At 43.1% G+C, this 18,155-nt stretch overlaps 1 protein-coding gene across 1 annotated transcript in view; it reads right to left on the bottom strand.

Annotated features, from left to right (window-relative positions):
- The window catches only part of DDI2 (DNA damage inducible 1 homolog 2), a 44,016-nt gene that overhangs the window by 4,659 nt on the left and 21,202 nt on the right, over positions 1-18,155 (bottom strand). The window contains exons 5-8 of the mRNA XM_025381313.1: positions 17,719-17,846; positions 12,288-12,416; positions 6,104-6,207; positions 4,034-4,223 (exon numbers count right to left, since the gene is read on the bottom strand). Coding sequence (XP_025237098.1) covers positions 4,034-4,223; positions 6,104-6,207; positions 12,288-12,416; positions 17,719-17,846 — 551 coding nt within the window. The remainder of the gene's footprint in view (positions 1-4,033; positions 4,224-6,103; positions 6,208-12,287; positions 12,417-17,718; positions 17,847-18,155) is intronic.

The following is an 18,155-nucleotide window of genomic DNA, read 5'->3' as shown; positions in this document are numbered from 1 at the left end:
TGTTAATTTCAACAGATTTTTAATAGATCTTGTAAAGAAATTAATTTTATGTTTCTACACATAGAGAATTCATGGGCAAATGTGAGACAGGTGAAGAAAGCAGATACATCCGATGGAATTAGGTGGTAAAAAAAACTTCTTATGGAGTAAAATTGAGTGAACGTATCTAACAGTCCCTTTCCAAATTTCTTTCTCAGTTGAGATTCAATTTTAGAGGAAAACAAACCACCTAATTAAATTCTGTCCTAGCTTATCTTCTTTATTTTTTCATCGGTATTTAAATAATACATCAGGCTGAGCACAGTGACTCTGGCCTGCAATCCCAACACTTTGAGAGGTCCAGGAGGATCACTTGAGGTCAGGAGTTCAAAACCAGCTGGGGCAACATAGTGAAACCTCATCCCTACTATTAAAAACATGTTTTTGTTTTTTTTTAACATTTGAATATAGAGTTTATATAAAGTATTTTAAAAATAAGCTTTTTTTTGTTTGTTTTTTGTTTGTTTTTTTTGAGACAGAGTCTCACCGTTGCCTAGGCTGGAGTGCAGTGGTGCAACCACAACTCACTGTAGCCTTGACCTCCCCAGGATCAGGAGATCTTCCCACCTCACCCTCCCGAGCAGCTGGACCACAGGTGCACGCCACCATGCCTGGCTAATTTTTTTTTTTTTTTTTTTTTGGAGAAGGAGTCTCATTCTGTCACCCAGGCTGAGTAGAGTGGTGCGATCTTGGCCCACTGCAACCTCTGAATCCCGGGTTCAAGCAATTCTCCTGCCTCAGCCTCCAGAGTAGCTGGGATTACAGGTGCCCACACCATGCCTGGCTAATTTTTGTATTTTTAGTAGAGATGAGGTTTCATCTCTACTAAACCTCATGAAACCTCATCTCTACTAAAATACTTTCACCTACTATTTTACAAAATACTTTCACCTACTATGTCTAGAGTATTTATTCGGATGATATTAGGAAGTCAATGTTCTAAATAAAAAGGACCTGATATTTAGACTTATTTCATTACTTAAATATTACAAAAATTAGCACAAGCCATACTACCAGCAACAAAAGGTTATTTAAGTAAAAAGCCATTTTCTTTTAATTCTTTAAAGTTGGTACATCCCCTTCACTAAGCCTGGAAACATAAGTGTATCTGTTTTAATCTCCCAAACTTTTATTAAAATATGGTAATTACCAAAAAAGGATAACTGTTATTAGTAGGTTAGAAAATACTGCTATCATCAGCTGATGTTTCTTAAAAAATGGCACCAAGACTGTGGAAGTTAAAAGGAAAAAAAAAAAGAGACATTTCATAAAATGATAATATATCCTCATATTAACACACAGCATCATGACTAAGATGATAAATTACACCCCAAATGCAAAACTTTGTAAGGAACTATGTCAAACTCATTCAAGCTTACCTTGCTGGTAAGATTAAAACTACTAAGTTAGTTTGTCTGGTTGTTCAAAATTCCCCCCTTCCTACAAAATACTTAATTTACAACCAAAACTGTACTTAATATAAAAACTTGAGCCAAAAGGTGATGGGAGTCAATTCTTTTTTTTTGACACAGGATCTCATTCTGTCACCCAGGCTGGAGTGCAGTGGCGCAACGATGGCTCACAGCAGCCTTGAGCTCCTGGGGTTAGGTGATCCTCCCATCTCAGCTTCTCAAGCAGCTGAGACTATAGGTGCGCCACCATGGCTGGCTTTTTTTTTTTCCTTGTAGAGACAGAGACTCACTATGTTGCCCAGGCCGGTTTCAAACTCCCAGGCTCAAGTGATCCTCCTGCCTCGGCCTACCAAAGTGCTGGGATCACAAGCATGAGCCACCACGCCCTGACTCAAACTGTACTTTATATGTAAAACTAAGTCAAAAGGTGATGGGGCTGATTCTGAACAAAGTCAACCTGGAAAACTCCATGTGCCACCCACACCCATTCTAAAGCTCAATGACAGACATCTGAATGTTCTGCAGTAAAACAGTGGCAAAAGCTGCCTGGTTGTTTTTACAACTCTCACCCCTTTCGTCTTTAGGATAAAGCTATTCCCTGAACTTGTAAATCTAGTATTTTACTGTACTAGAAAAAGCAATGTGACACTAGTCACACTGATGAATAATTCCAGCACAAGACTGTAAAATAACCCAAACTCAAAAGTAAATTCTATTCAGCTTCTAGAAAATATATCCTAAAGTCACTGTTCTATAATAAATGGGGGGTTTCAGCAAAACTGTGTTACCCCATTTTATCCAGAAAACTTAGCTCCATCATTACATTTAAACAAGCTAAACAACTGAGACTCAGAAAGAAGTATTAGGTAGCACAATTTCAATATATACAGTGCTAATACGGCCTGATAACAATACTGTAATCTCAGACCATAACAATGCATCTTCAGTAATGTTCAGTTATGCTGGTCAGGCATGGTGGCTCGCTCCTATAATCCTGTCATTTCGGGAGGCTGAGGCAGGTGGACTCCTTGAGCCCAGGAGTTCAAGACCAGCCTGGGCAACATGGCAGAACCTCATCTCTACAAAAAATATAGAAATTAGTTAGACGTGGTGGCAAGCATCTGTAGTCATAGCTACTCAGGAAGGGGAGACGGGAGGATCAGCCTGGGTGACAGAGTGAGACTTTGTCTCAAAAAAAAATTTTTTTTTAATTAGGTAAATAAAAATTTATACTTCTTTTTGTTGGTTCTTCTGTCTTTGGTGGCAGCACTTTCAGTAAATATTTTAAAAGTTAGGGCTGCTTACACACAGTAGCAATGATACCTTTCAAAATAAACCAGGTCTAAGAGGCATGGTGGCTCATGCCTGTAATACTTTGGGAGGCTAAGGCAAGAGGATCCACTTGAGCCTGTTTTGAGACTGAGGCTGAGGCTGCAGTGAGCCATGGCTGTGACACTGCACTCCAGCCTGGGCAACAGAGTAAGACCAAATAAAATAAAATAAAATAAAATAAAATAAAATAAAATAGAGTAATAAAAAAAATAAAATAAAATAGGCCTAATAAAAAGAAAGAAATAGGGAAACACTGTTGGACTCAAAAGTTAGTATCTGTTTACTGTCATAATTTTCTTTAGGAAAATCACAAAACAAAAACATACAAAAAAAACTTCCTAAAAAAATTTAGGAAGCTTCTAAAATGTATCTAAGCAAAATAACCCCAATCTATCTTAAAACACAGCAATGGACTTAGCTGTTCTTAATCTGTTGAAATACTAAAATACAGAATGTTTCTCCTTTTTATGATAGTGTCTCACTCTGTTGCCCAGGCTGGAGTGCAGTGGTGCCATCTTGGCTCACTGCAACCTCCGCCTCCCAAGTTCAAGCAGTTCTCCTGCCTCAGCCTCTCAAGTAGCTGGCATTACGGGGGTGTGCCACTGCACCCTGCTAATTTTTATATTTTTAGTAAAGATGGGGTTTCACCATGGCCAGGCTGGTCTCAAACTCCTGACTTCAGGTGATCCGCCCACCTGAGCCTCCCAAAGCACTGGGTAACAGGCGTAAGCCACCACACTGGGCCAGAATACAGAATTTTTTGTTATTGTATTAAGAGATGGGTTTGGATATGGTAGCTCACACTTGTAATCCCAGCACTTTGGGAGGCCAAGGCAGGAGGATTGCTTGAGCCCAGGAGTTGGATAGGCCTGGACAACACAGCAAGACCCCATCTCCCCATCTCTGCTAAAAATAAAAAAAATTAGCCAGGTGTAGTCCCAGCTACTCAGGAGGCTGAGATGAGAGGACTGCTTGAGCCCAGGAAGTCAAGGGTACAGTGAACTACAATCATGTCACACTGCACACTGAACTCCAACCTGGGTGACAGAGTGAGACAACATCTCCCAAAAAAAAAAAAAAAAAAAAAGGAAGATCAAAGGAGGAGGTTAAGAAGACAAATAATGAACACATCTACTACTGGACCATGAGATTGATTAAAAACTGGAAAGGTTCCTACCCCTTCTGAAGCCCACATTTCCCTGGCTTACCCATTAATAACAAGTATTGAAGAGTTCAGCCATTCCAAATACCTGCATCCTCTGCTGATTTTTGAAGGGCTTCTGCTAATTCTTGGTCTGCAATCTCCTCTGGCCGTACATCCTCTCTTCCGGCCCCATATGCCAACCGGGCGCATTCTGGTAGCTCTCCCTCAGGAAGAAAGGTGGTCTGGGAGCCTGTGGTGCCGATCACGAGTACATTTTTCTTCAGGTCAATGGAACACTTAGAAGAAACCAACCGAAGAATAATAGCAGATAAAACACCATGCAGAAACATTATGATCCTTAATTTAAAACTCCAATCACAAATGGCCAGGCACGGTGGCTCATGCCTGTAATCCCAGCACTTTGGGAGGCTGAGGAGGGTGGATCACCTGAGGTCAGCAGTTCCAGATCAGCCTGGCCAACACGGTGAAACCCCGTCTCTACTAAAAATACAAAAATTAGCCAGGCGTGGTGGCACATGCCTGTAACTCCCAGCCACTTGGGAGGCTGAGGCAGAAGAATTCCTTGAACCTGGGAAGCGGAGGTTGCAGTGAGCCAAGATGGCACCAGGCAAGGCAGTCTCCACAGTATTCTTTACTCTATACTAATGCTCACTTCCTTTTTAGTGTATTTTATAACTACTTAATAGACAGTTGTGCACATATATGATTTACATCTATAAAGGTGGAGACTGCAGGTCTATACCATGACTAAAAAAATAAGAAAAGGCAGTGACAAGGTTTTACTGATACATACATTCATTCATTCTATTTAGAATGCTGTGTGTTATTATCACTATGATGCATCTACTTTTACAGAAATATTTTAAAACAGTGACATAAAAATATTGATCAGCTATATTTTCAATTGTTTTTAACTCAATTTTGTTTTTTGAGTTGTGGTTTTGCTCTGTTACCCAGGCTGAAGTGTAGTGGCACAATCTTGACTCACTGCAGCCTGGTCTCAAGGGATCTTCTTGCCTCAGCCTCACGAGTAGCTAATGTACCACCACGCCTAGCTAATTTTTGTATTTTTTGTAGAGACAGGGTCTCACTAAGTCACCCAGACTAGTCTCAAACTCATTCTGGTCTCAAGCAATCCTCCCTCCTTGGCCTCCAAAAATGGGAATTACAGGGTGTACTACCGTACCTGACAGGTTGACTGGATACAAAACCCTACTGTGAAAAATGTGAAGTACCCAGTGGGGTCTATAGCCCTACCACCCTGAACATGCCCGATCTCGTCTTAATTACCCAATGGACTAACTGCTTCTTCAATGGCAGCAGTATATCTTAAAATACTGTGCTTTACAGTAGAAAGATAAATATCAACACAAATTAATATATTAATTATGCACCCTGTATTAAATAAACACTTTCATTCGTAACATACACCTTCCTTTTTTTTTTCTTTTTTTTTTTTTTGAGACGGAGTCTCGCTCTGTCGCCCAGGCTGGAGTGCTGTGGCCGGGTCTCAGCTCACTGCAAGCTCCGCCTCCCGGGTTCCTGCCATTCTCCTGCCTCAGCCTCCCGAGTAGCTGGGTCTACAGGCGCCCGCCACCTCGCCCGGCTAGTTTTTTGTACTTTTTTTAGTAGAGACGGGGTTTCACCATGTTAGCCAGGATGGTCTCGATCTCCTGACCTCGTGATCCGCCCGTCTCGGCCTCCCAAAGTGCTGGGATTACAGGCTTGAGCCACCGCGCCCGGCCACATACACCTTCCTTAACCTTGAAGGTCTTCTTCCCAAGTACTGTTTGATCAGCATCAGAGAATGCTAAAGACTTACTCGACTTACACTTTTAGTCAGGTTATCACAAAACTACTAATCAGGATCTAACCAGAATCTGAAAATTATATAAGGGAACCAAACTGTCCTTTACGATCTCAAAACATTTGGCAAGATTTAACAGATTCACAGAGAGATTTCACAAAAACAGATTCTATCTGTACTGACACATCATTTCAGTCTTTGTGTAACAACATAATTTAAGGACATTTCCAGGTTTGAAAAGTCATATTTCTTAGTTTTCCAGTATACATAACCAATAAAAATAATGTAATAACCATATTACAAAAAGCAGATGCAAAAAAAGAAAAGATAAGTGAAGCTCTTAATTACCTGATGCCGTTTAAGCATGTCCAGTCCCAGAAGCATGTCCATGGGCTGTTCCTCAAGTATAGAGAAGGAACATGGCAAAAAATCTCCTTCAATCTGAACCTGAGCTAAAAAGCACAAGAAGAGAAAAGGTTATTGTTATGTACTTCAAAAGAGAGATGGAGTTTCGCTCTTGTTGCCCAGGCTGGAGTGCAATGGCACGATCCTGGCTCATGGCAACCTCTGTCTCCCGGGTTCAAGTGATTCTCTTGCCTCAGCCTCCCAAGTAGCTGGGATTACAGGCATGCGCCATCACGCCTGGCTAATTTTTGTATTTTTAGTAGAGACAGGGTTTCGTCATGTTGGTCAGGCTGGTCTCAAACTCCCGACCTCAGGTTACCTGCCCACCTCGGCCTCCCAAAGTGCTGGGATTACAGGCATGACCCACCAGGTCCAGCCGAAAAGTTCTTTTCATTATTTTTTTTTGAGACAGAGTCTTGTTCTGCTGCCCAGGCTGCAGTGCAGTGGCATGATGTCGGCTCACTGCAACCTCCACCTCCTGTGTTCAAGTGATTCTCTGATTCTCTACCTAAACCTCCCAAGTAGACAGGATTACAAATGCGCGCCACCACACCCAGCTAATTTTTGTATTTTTAGTAGAGACAGTGTTCACTGTGTCAGCCAGGCTGGTCTCAAACTCCTGACCTCACGTGATCCACCCACCTTGGCCTCCCAACGTGTTGGGATTACAGGCGTGAGTCACCTCACCCGGCCAAAAACTTTTTGTAGAGATTGAGTCTCGCTATACTGACCAGGCTGGCCTGAATTTCTGGCCTCAGGCAGTCATCCTGCCTTGGCCTCCCAAAGTGCTGGGATTATAGGAGTGAGCCACCACACCCAGCAGATGACCTATTTTTAAAGAATTCCTTCCTTACACAAGATACTGTGTATTTTCTTCTAAAATCTGTAACTTTCCTTTCCACATCTAGGTTTTGGGTTTTTGTGGGTTTTTTTTTTTTTGAGACAGGGTCTGCTATGTTGCCCACGCTGGTCTCGAACTCCTAGGCTCAAGCAATCCTCCCTCCCCCGCATCTAAGTCTTTACCCTGAATTCGCTTTTGTGTGGTGTGGGTAGGATCCAATTTCTAATTCATTTCCCCCCATGGATACCTCTTGTCCCAGCAACATTTCCTAAAATTGCCCCATTGCTCTGTAAGACTTCCTCTCATTGATCAAGGTTCATATAATCATGGGTTTGTTTCTACTCATACCTTCCAGATAGTCCTTTGACATCTAGAAGGCAATGTAGTTCTGGAGTATTTTGCCCATTCTCACAATATAGAGCCCATGCCGAATTTAAAATGAGCACATCCAGTCTCACAAACCACCAGGATTTTGATGGCATCTCAATGGCTCTGTGGATGAATGTGGGAGAACTGCCACTCCCAACATACTGAATCTTCTAATCCGTGGTAAAGCTTTCCTTTTATTTAGGTTTCTCCTATTGCTATAAGGGTTTTTTCATGCTAATCATAGCCACGGATGTAAAATCCACAAGGATGGCCACAGAGCTTGGTACTTATTTTGTCTCCTCCTATTATCTTCTCACTTAAAGCCATCAAAAATCTGAGAACTCAGCCCCTGAAGGAACCAGTTTATGGTATTCCTGCAAAACTCTCAGTCCTACTGTATTTAGCAAAGTATAAGAATAAGGTAGTTGAACTATCTTTATCCTACACAAATCAATAAGAGAAACACAAAGACCCTGATAAACAGACACACATATTTCAAAAGAAAGGAAAAGTAAATGTGTAAAAAAACTATCATTTGCAATGAAAGAAAAGTAACTTAGAATAAGCAACCACTCTTTTATTTGTAAAAAAAAAATTTTTTTTTGAGAAAAAAATATTGCTCTATTGCCCAGGCTGAAATATACTGGCATGATCTCAGCTCACTGCAATCTCTGCCTCCTGGGTTCAAGTGATCCTCTCACCGCAGCTTCTGGAGTAGCTGGGACTATAGGCGTACATCACAACAACTGGCTAATTTTTTGTATTTTTAGTAGAGATGTGGTTTCGCTATGTCGCCCAGGCTGGTCTCGAACTCCTGAGCTCAAGCAATCCGCCCACCTTGGCCTCTCAAAGTGCTGGGATTTTAGGCATGAGCCACCACACTCAGCCTTATTTGTAAATTTAAGAGGGAAAACTAATATTGCTTAACAGTACAGGACATTAAGATGCATATTCATTCAGTGGCGGATAAACCGGATTGGTACAGGTTAGCAACATATCAAGAGTCCTAAAGCATTCGGAACTTTGATTCAGTAGTTTCACTTACAGGAATCTTGACTAGGGGAAAAAAAATCAAAATATGTAGAAAGCTATACTGCCATGGTATAATAGGAAACGTAACTGGCCAAGCGCAGCAGCTCAGGCCTGTAATCCCAGCACTCTGGGAGGCTGAGGCAGGCGAATCACTTTGAGCTTAGGAGTTTGAGACCAGCCTGGGCAACATCGTGAAACCCTGAATCTACTACAAATCCAAAAATTACCCGGGTGTGGTAACAGCTGCCTGTAATCCCAGCAATTTGGGAGGCTGAGGCAGGAGAATCGCTTGAACCTGGGAGGCACAGGCTGCAGTGAGCCAAGATTGCGCCACTGCACTCCAGTGTGGGCAACAGAGCAAGACTGTCTCAAAAAAAAAAAAAAAAAAAGAAAAAAGAAAAAAAGAAAACAACCCAAAAGCTGTTCTTTAAACCTGCAACAGAAGGCTATACATTTATTCACTTATTTAAATAATTATTTTGAAATTTATAATGACATTGGGAAAAAGTTTCACTTTTTCTTAGAGCAGAATATAAAATTTTAAACATGAAATAAATCACTTTTTTTTTTTTTTTTTTTTTGCGACAGAGTCTCGCTGTCTCCCAGGCTAGGGTGCAGTGGTGCGATCTCGGCTCACTGCAAGCTCCGCCTCCCGGGTTCACGCCATTGTCCTGCCTCAGCCTCCCGAGTAGCTGGGACTACAGGCACCTGCCACCATGCCCGGCTAATTTTTTGTATTTTTAGTAGAGATGGGGTATCACCATGTTAGCCAGGATGGTCTCGATCTCCTGACCTCGTGATCCGCCCACCTCAGCCTCCCAAAGTGGTGGGATTACAGGTGTGAGCCACCACGCCTGGCCAAAATAATCACCTTTTATAAGATAAAAAAATGCACAGAAAAAACACCAGAAGGAGATATGCCCAAATGATACCGGTGGTTGATTCTCACTACAGGAATTTAAGGAATGTTTTTTACCTTCATCTCACATTTCTATACTTTTGAAGTTCTCTATAGCAAGCATCTATTAAACAGATAATGAAACAAGAAAATAAAAAGAATTCTGATTAGAGATGAAGGACTGAACACACGCCTTTATCCACATTTACTTCTAAAACATTACAAAAAGGGTTTCTGGGTTGTGTCTAAGGCACATTTTTTTTTTTTTTTTTTTTTGAGATGGAGTTTCACTCTTGTTGCCCAGGCTGGAGTGAAATGGAACGATCTCAGCTCACTGCAACCTCCGCCTCCCAGGTTCAAGTGATTCTCCTGCCTCAGCCTCCTGAGTAGCTGGGATTACAGGCACCCGCCACCACGCTGGGCTAATTTTTGTATTTTTAGTAGAGTCGGGGTTTCACCATGTTGGTCAGGCTGTCTCGAACTCCTGACCTCAGGTGATCCACCCACCTCAGCGTCCCAAAGTGCTGGGATTACAGGCGTGAGCCACTGCGCTCAGCACTAAGGCGTAACTTTTTAAGGCCAAATATAATAGTAGAGACCATAGGAACAAAATTTTAGAGCTAAAAAGCAGATGACAGTGAGGAAAACTGAGCAGCAACCCAACTGACATTACAGAACTCCTATGGGGCATAGGAACTGGTCACAAATACCTCTGCAGATAGGAGGAGAGATGGGCCCAAAGCAGCAAGGCTGGCGGGAAGGCTGCAGAGGCAGTTAGCCCTTGGGGTGTCCCTCCTGCACTCTGTTAGGCCAGGAGACCCTTCACCCCAGTAGCAGACTAGAGCCTTATTTTCTGGAGAGGGTGAAACAGAGGCACTCTTAACAGAGGTGAGCATGGAGGGAGACAGGGACAGAACAAGTATCTAACTGAAAACCAGGGGAAATAAATAAAATCCAACTGAGATGCCAGCCTTTCTCTTCCTCCCAACTTCTAGACCCATCCTACAGTGAAGGCCACAAGGGCCATGGCTGCCTACCCAGGTCATTTTCCAAACAAGCCTTTTGGTGGCCCACTCCTTTTTTTTTTTTTTTTTTGAGACAAGGTTTCATTGTCACCCAAGCTGGAGTACGGTAGTATGAACACAGCTCACTGCGGCATCTATCTCCCTGGCTCAAGCAATACTCCTGCCTTAGCCTCTCGAGCAGCTGGGACTATTGGCACTTGCCACCACACCCGGCTATTTAACAAAAATTTTTGTAGAGACGAGTTATCCCTTTGTTGCCCAGGCTGGTCTCAAATTCCTGGCCTCAAGTCATCACCTCACATAAGCCTCCTAAAGCACTGGGATTGTAGGTGTGAGCCATCGCAGCCAGCCAGTGGCCCACTCTTCAATGTGAGCTGATGCCAAGGATCACAAGACATTTATGAAAACCATATAAAGTAAAATACAAACAAATACAAAATGCAACACAAAGGCTGGAAGACAAAGTTGAAGAAATCCCACAGAAAAACAAAAGAGAAGAAAACTAGAGGACAAGACCAGGATAGATTATCCTATGTGAATAACAGACATTCCAGAGGGGAGAAAATCATCGTCAAAATCATTCGGAGAAAGTCCCCAGAACGGAGGGATGTGCCCATCTAGACTATACAGGTTACCAAGTACCTAGTACAGTATATGATAAGAGATCCACACCCAAGCATCCATTGTGGAAATTCAAAACGCTGAGGTCAAAGGGAAGATCTATAAGCGTCAAAGGAGAAAAACAAGGCTGCGCACGGTGGCTCACGCCATAATCCCAGCCCTTCGGGAGGCCTGGTGGGCGGATCGATCACTTGACGACAGGAATTTGAGAGAGATCATCCTGGCCAATATGGCGAGAACACAAAAATTAGCTAGGTGTGGTGGTGCACGCCTGTGATCCCAGCTACTCAGGGAGGCTGAGTCAGGAGGATCGCTTGAACTCGGGAGGTGGACGTTGCAGTGAGCCGAGATCGCGCCACTGCACTCCAGCCTGGGCGACAGAACAAAGACTGTTTCAAAAAAACAGAAAAGAAAAAGAAAGTTTTCACATAAAGGATCAAGAATCGGAACAGAATCCATCCTCACTACAGCAACACTGACAGTGAAAAGGTTAAGGGGCAATGCCTCAAAATTGTGAAGGAAAATGATTTCCAACCTAGGCAGACGAGTAGAAGGTAGGGAAAAAAGACATGTCTGATACTTAGTCTCAATTTACTGCCACACACCTCTTCTAAGAAAGTTACTGGAAGATGCACTCCAATAAACTGAGGAGCAGATAAAAAAGAGGAAGACAAGGGATTCACGTAATCCAACACAAGAGAGAGGAGAAAGGAATCTGCAGGACTCAGTCAAGTCAAATTCCAAAACAACAGCTCTGAAGCAGGCCTGAAACTGCCGGTCCAGGCTCAAGAAGTGTCTTTGACAGGATGAAATGTACAGGCTATTGGGTGTGTTTGAATCAATTTAAAGGAGATTTGCATAATTAGGAAATGTCTAGGATGAATACTACGCAAGAAACCAAGTGAGAAAAACAGGACAATTATTAATTCTAAGAGAAAATAATACTAGCCACGAAAGAAAAGCAATCACATTCAATTAGATGGCTCAGCTCTCAAACACAGTCATATAAGTAAACAGCAAAATAAACATGTTATTTAGAAATATGCAGGTAAGTATCAAAATAAATCAGCTAAAATAATGGAAAGGGATTAGCTTTTCAGGAAATAGAAACGTAGAAGAGACTAGTTTTTTTGTAACCAGCAGAAACACATAACTTTGACAGAACACAGGATTTAAAACTTCTAGAAATTAGGCTTGCTGGCTCAGACATACCCACACAAAAGAAATTTAAAACAACAACAACAAAATAAGAACAAAAAACCCTCTAAAAACTTGAAAATCTACTACCCTACCTACAAATAGCCTACAGAAAGACAGCAAGCCCCAGTGCCTTTTGCTCACCTAGATGTACCCTTCCAATAATCTTCTGGGTGCCCACTCCTTTGGCAATCCCTGCCCACCGACGATCCACCAGTCTCATTATATTACACCTTTCTGCACAAGCTTGGCTCATAATAGTCATCTGGGCACCTGGAGAAGTAGAGAAACATCAGACAATAAAAACAAATCCACTTTATGAGAAGACTCAAAATATAGCACTAATTAATAATAAAACAAAAACCAAGTACACCCCAAGGCTTTTCTCTCTACAAAATCATTTCTACCTAGCAAGTGTCCAGGCCTGCCTCATCAACTTTCAGTTCTACTCTGTAATCTGAAACACTATATAAAATTTGACATTGAGCGAAGAATATTTTGTAGCAATGTAATAATTAAATGACATTTTAAAACTTTACCAGTAGAAAGCAATGATGTCCCGTGTCTACAGATGGCAATGCTAAATTAGCAGTACTTTGCACTTTTTACTGAGTATCTTTAAGCCGTCGCCTCTTGCACTTTTTACCGAGTATCTTTAAGCCGTCGCCTCCTGGCTTCAAACGATTCTCCTGCCTCAGCCTCCTGAGTACCTGGGATTAACAAGCTTGTGCCATCACGTCCAGCTGATTTTTTTTTTTTTTTTTTTTTTGAGATGGAGTCTCACTCTGTCACCCAGGCTGGAGTGCAGTGGCGCAGTCTCGGCTCACTGCAAGCTCCACTTCCTGGGTGCACGCCATTCTCCTGCCTCAGCCTCCCGAGTACTGTCCGCTACCACGCCCGGCTAATTTTTTGTATTTTTAGTAGAGATGGGGTTTCACAGTGTTAGCCAGGATGGTCTCGATCTGACCTCGTGATCCACCCGCCTCGGCCTCCCAAAGGGCTGAGATTACAGGCATAAGCCACCACGCCCGACATGTCCAGCTAATTTTTGTGTTTTTAGTAGAGACGGGGTTTCACCACTTTGGCCAGGCTGGTCTGGAACTCCTCACCACAAGTGATCTGCCCACCTCAGCCTCCCAGTGTTGGGATTACAGGTGTGAGCCACGGTGTCCGGTCCTATCAAGTTGTTTTTATATCAAACTTTGGGCTGGGTGTAGTGGCTCACGCCTGCAATCGTACTTTAGGAGGCCAAGACAGGAGGATCATCTCCAAGGAGTGGGAAACCAGCTTGAGCAACATAGTAATATCCCATCTCACTATGTAAGCAAGTAAGTACATTATTTACTACTTTATCTGCTCAAAAAATAAAATTAAAAACAAAAACCTCACACTGGGACACTATAGTCTACTATTAATAAATCATGCAGTCTCCCAAAATTTAGAAGTGGACTTCCATACTCTGCTCCAACAATTAGACTCTCTTCCCTTTAAATAGGAGGGCACTTAGGCTATTTTCTCTCCCAGAAACACATACTCGGAGGGTCGGCCTATGTAGAAGACAGTCGCTTCTATAATCTTTACTGTCCTAATTTCTCCTTGAAACTCTAGTTCTACATTCTTGTGCACTGGACATTTCTGTCAAAGCCAACAGGCATAAAACTCCTTCTCCCCAAGTAATTCCCACTTTGGATTTCTCTGTCTTTGCCGATGGGATTATTTTCTCACAGCCATAAAACCTGTGCATTGTTCACTTTTGACTCTTCTAGTCTTCTTTCTTCTCTCAAACCTGTAAATAAGGTCTATGCAATTTCTGATGCCCTTTTTTCGTCTTTTTTTCGAGACGGAGTCTCGCTCTGTCACCCAGGCTGGAGTGCAGTGGTGCGATCTCGATCTCGGCTCACTGCAAGCTCTGCCTCCTGGGTTCGCGCCATTCTTCTGCCTCAGCCTCCCGAATAGCTGAGACTACAGGCGCCTGCCACCAAGCCCGGCTAATTTTTTGTATTTTTAGTAGAGACGAGGTTTTACCGTGTTAGCCAAGATGGTCTCGATCTCCTGACCTCATGATCCGCCCGCCTCGGCCTTCCAAAGTGCTGGGATTACAGGCGTGAGCCACTGCGCCCAGCCGAGTTTTACTCTTGTTGCCCAGGCTGGACTGCAATGGCACAATCTTGGTTCACTGCAAGCTCCACCTCCCACGTTCAAGCAATTCTCCTGCCTCAGCCTCCCAAGTAGCTGGGATTATAGGCAAGTGCCACCACGCCCGGCTAATTTTTGTATTTTTAGTAGAGACGGGGCTTCACTGTGTTGGCCAGACTGGTCTCGAACTCCTGACCTCAGGTGATCCACCCGCTTTGGCCTCCCAAAGTTCTGGGATTACAGGCGTGAGCCACCGCGCCTGTCCTGATGCTCTTTCTTCTAACCATAGTGATCAGCCTGGCTCACGCTGCCATTCTCTTGCAAGAGGACAATTGTTCTGGCTTCCAAACCACTCCGTGGATGCGTAAAGAAAGGAAATTGTTGTGACCCATAGGGGTACAGAATTCTCCAGATCTGTATCTACCTTTAGTTTTCCTAAAATACCACTTTTTTTTTTTTTTTTTTGGAAACACAGTCTTGCTCTGTTACCCAGGCTGGAGTGCAGTACAGTGGTGTAATCTCAGCACAATGCAACCTCTGCCTCCTGGGTTCAAGCGATTCTGCTGCCTCAGCCTCCTAAGCAGTAGGATTACAGGCGTGCCACCATCATGCCTGGCTGATTTTGTATTTTTAGTAGAGATGGGGTTTCACCATGTTGGCCAGGCTGGTCTTGAACTCCTGACCTCAAGTGATCTACCCGCCTCCCAAAGTGCTGGGATTACAGGGTTGAGCCACTGCACTGGGCCAACAGTACCATTTTCAAATCACTTACTTCTTCATCTGCTTAGAAGTCCTCAATGGTTTCCACTCCTTATGAGATTAGTTTCAAACTACCATCACCACAGCTTCAGATCCCACCCCATCCTGGCTCCACTGTTTCTTTCTGGCCTTACATTCTAACTACTCTAAACCCTCTGCTTCAGCAGGAGGAATATGAATGTCGCCTTTGCCATTCACTCACTGTGACCCTCTGGTAAAATACTCCCTCTCTCCTGCTTTTTTTTCTGAATTCCACCGATGCTTCAAGATCCAGCTCAAGACCCACTTCCTCCTCAAATGACTGCCCTTTTGCAATGACTTTGCCTCTCACTCAATTCCAACACTTCTCCTCATATTACTCACAGGTACCCTACACTTTATAAGAAATAAAAGTTCTTGGTATTTGAGAAAGGTTAGATTTTAAAAGGCCCAGAAATAATGAAGGAAAAGGGAATTTGGAAAGGCAGCTCCTCTTTTTCTTCCTCCTTTTTAACTTTAATCTACAAAAGCAAGTTATTAAAGTAAGCAACCCAGGGTGAGAAGGGCCCCTTTCACTGCTCTCCTGCATTTTCCAAAGCCTCAGCTCAAACGCTGTCTTTTGGAAAGACTCTCCTGAGTGCCTCGGTCAGAGTGAGAAAGTGGTCTCTATAGCCATCCAACATTCACCTGATTTTTGCACAGTGGTTGAGATTTCTGGCATCAAGGGGACCTGGGGCTGAATCCAAAGCCCACCACTCACGAACTCTGTATACCTGGAAGCGTGACTTGATCTTCTCTATATCTAAGTTTCCTTATGGATAAGATAGGAACTATAGTAGAACAAAGTACATAGAGCTGTTCCGAGGATGAAATAAAATTGAGTAAGATGATTACATTGAGCACCTACCATGGTGCTTGGCACACAATAAGGAATCAATACACACTGAGTATTCTATTAGCTTCTCCTATGTATTTGTCTTTCACTCACACAGGGGCCCTCTGAGGCTCCAGCCACTAAGTCTTATCACGAAGCACTCAGCACAAGGCCCTACACACAACACACATTTTTAAAACGGAATAATCAGTAAATTTACTTCTCCCAGGAATGTATCTCAAGATACAAATTTCTTTTTTTTTTTTTTTCCCCTGAAGGCTGGGTCTCACTTCCCCAGGCTGGGGCACAGTGGCACGATCACAGCTCACTGCAGCCCTGAACTCTGCAGTCACCACAGGCTCCAACATTCACCTGAAGTAGCTGGGACTACAGGTATGCACCACCACACCCGGCTAATTTTTGTATTTTTTGTAAAGGCGAGGTTTCCCCATGTTGCCCAGGCTGGTCTCAAAACTCCTGGGCTCAAGCAATTCACGCATCTCACCCTCCCAAAATGCAGGAATTACAGGTATAAGCCACTACACCCAGTCTCAAGGTACAAACTCTTAATGAGAGTTGAGGTCAGGGGCTCCCGATCAGCCTGCACAATTCAGGGGAACTCTCTCTACAAAAAGTTAAAAAAATCAGCCAGGTATGGTTGCACATGTCTGTAGTTCCAGCTACTTGGGAGGCTGAGGCTGGAGGATCACTTGAGCCCAGGAGTTGGAGGCTGAAGTGAGCTGATCGCACCACTGCACTCTAGCCTGGGTGACACAGACTCTCTCTTTAAAAAAAGAGAGAGAAAAAGCTGAAACCCAGCATGTGCTCAGGAATGCGTAGATGAACAAATGAAAGAAAATAATTTTTTTCTTTTTACATAGAAATACATAGCCAAGGAGGAAAATATTATTTGAGCAGGGGATTTTTCTACTCTAGGAACTCACTTTTCTTACAGTCTTGAGTGAGACACCCAGAATTAAGATGTATGAGACCAGTCATACACCCACAAAATGCTGCATGGTGTAGTCTTACTAAAAAACAAACAGTTGTTACTGACAGAAAAGGTGCCAACTAGTATGTAAATTACCTGGACCCTCAAGCAGAAGAATCCCTGTCTCCTTACCTGGTTGTTAAGTTCTTTAAGGGTAAGAACCACACCCAGATACCCTTACACTCCTCCCAAATCTTGGCAAAGTGTTGGTGCACAGGCTAGGCTGAAATGTGTTTGATTATACCCTACACAGCTCCTTTTATAGCTCCTTCTTCTAAACCTACGTATTCCCAATTTTTTACAGAAATATCCAAGAAATTCAGGATGCTAGACAAGGGGAGCTAGGAAGATAAAGAAGACATCACAAAATACAAAACTGGTTAAGAAATGATTAAAGAAAGAAACCTAATACCAACAGAATGCCTGGCAAGTGAAACAGTAAGTCCCAGGCTGGTGAGTTAGCAGCCTAAAGAACTACAGCCATCTGGGCAGGGCGTGGTGGATCACCTGAGGTCAGGAGTTCAAGACCAGGCTGACCAACATGGTGAAACCTCATCTCGACCAAAAATATAAAAATTAGCCGGGTGTTGTGGTAGGCGCCTGTAATCCCAGCTACTCGGGAGGCTGAGGCTGGAGAATTCGCTTGAAACCAGGAGACAGAGGTTGCAGTGAGCCAAGATCGCGCCACTGCACTTCAGCCTGGGTGACAGAGCAAGACTCCATCTCAAAAAAAAAAAAAACTACAGCCATCTGAACAGATGCTTGAGCCTCCCCTTCTCCCATGTCAGGTAAGGATGTTGGAGGGGAGACCAAGAAATAAAAGACAGAGACGTCACCTGAGTCAACAAAGGCTTTCACAGGATGTCCATTCACTTTGCAGTTAATATAAAGCATCACTACTTGGCCAAAACTTTCCGGAGCCTCTTCCATAGCTATTGTCATGTTTTCCTCAATGTTCTGTTGCCTGTAACAGAACAAGACCAGGGACACTGAAAACATTAATTCCATGGAGAGAAATCAGTTTCAAAGTCACAATATTAAAAAACAGATTTGTACATATCTTTTGCCCCAAGCACAGCAGCCGAGTCATAGAAAAACTGGTGCTATATGGGGCAAGAGATCATTTCCTAGGAGGCAGTAAGATAAACAGCTGGCAGAAAATCTAAAGGCATAAAAATTACCCTATGTAAAACACTGAGCTGCCTTTATATATTCAGAAATAAGAAACTGGAGAGCAAGGGTCACAACCCCATTTTTCTGGCAGAATGTTAGA

The sequence above is a fragment of the Theropithecus gelada genome, chromosome 1 (assembly GCF_003255815.1).
Source record: "Theropithecus gelada isolate Dixy chromosome 1, Tgel_1.0, whole genome shotgun sequence".
Taxonomy (NCBI): domain Eukaryota; kingdom Metazoa; phylum Chordata; class Mammalia; order Primates; family Cercopithecidae; genus Theropithecus; species Theropithecus gelada.
Note: the sequence above shows the minus strand (reverse complement) of the source record. Positions and strands in the feature narration are given on the sequence as shown.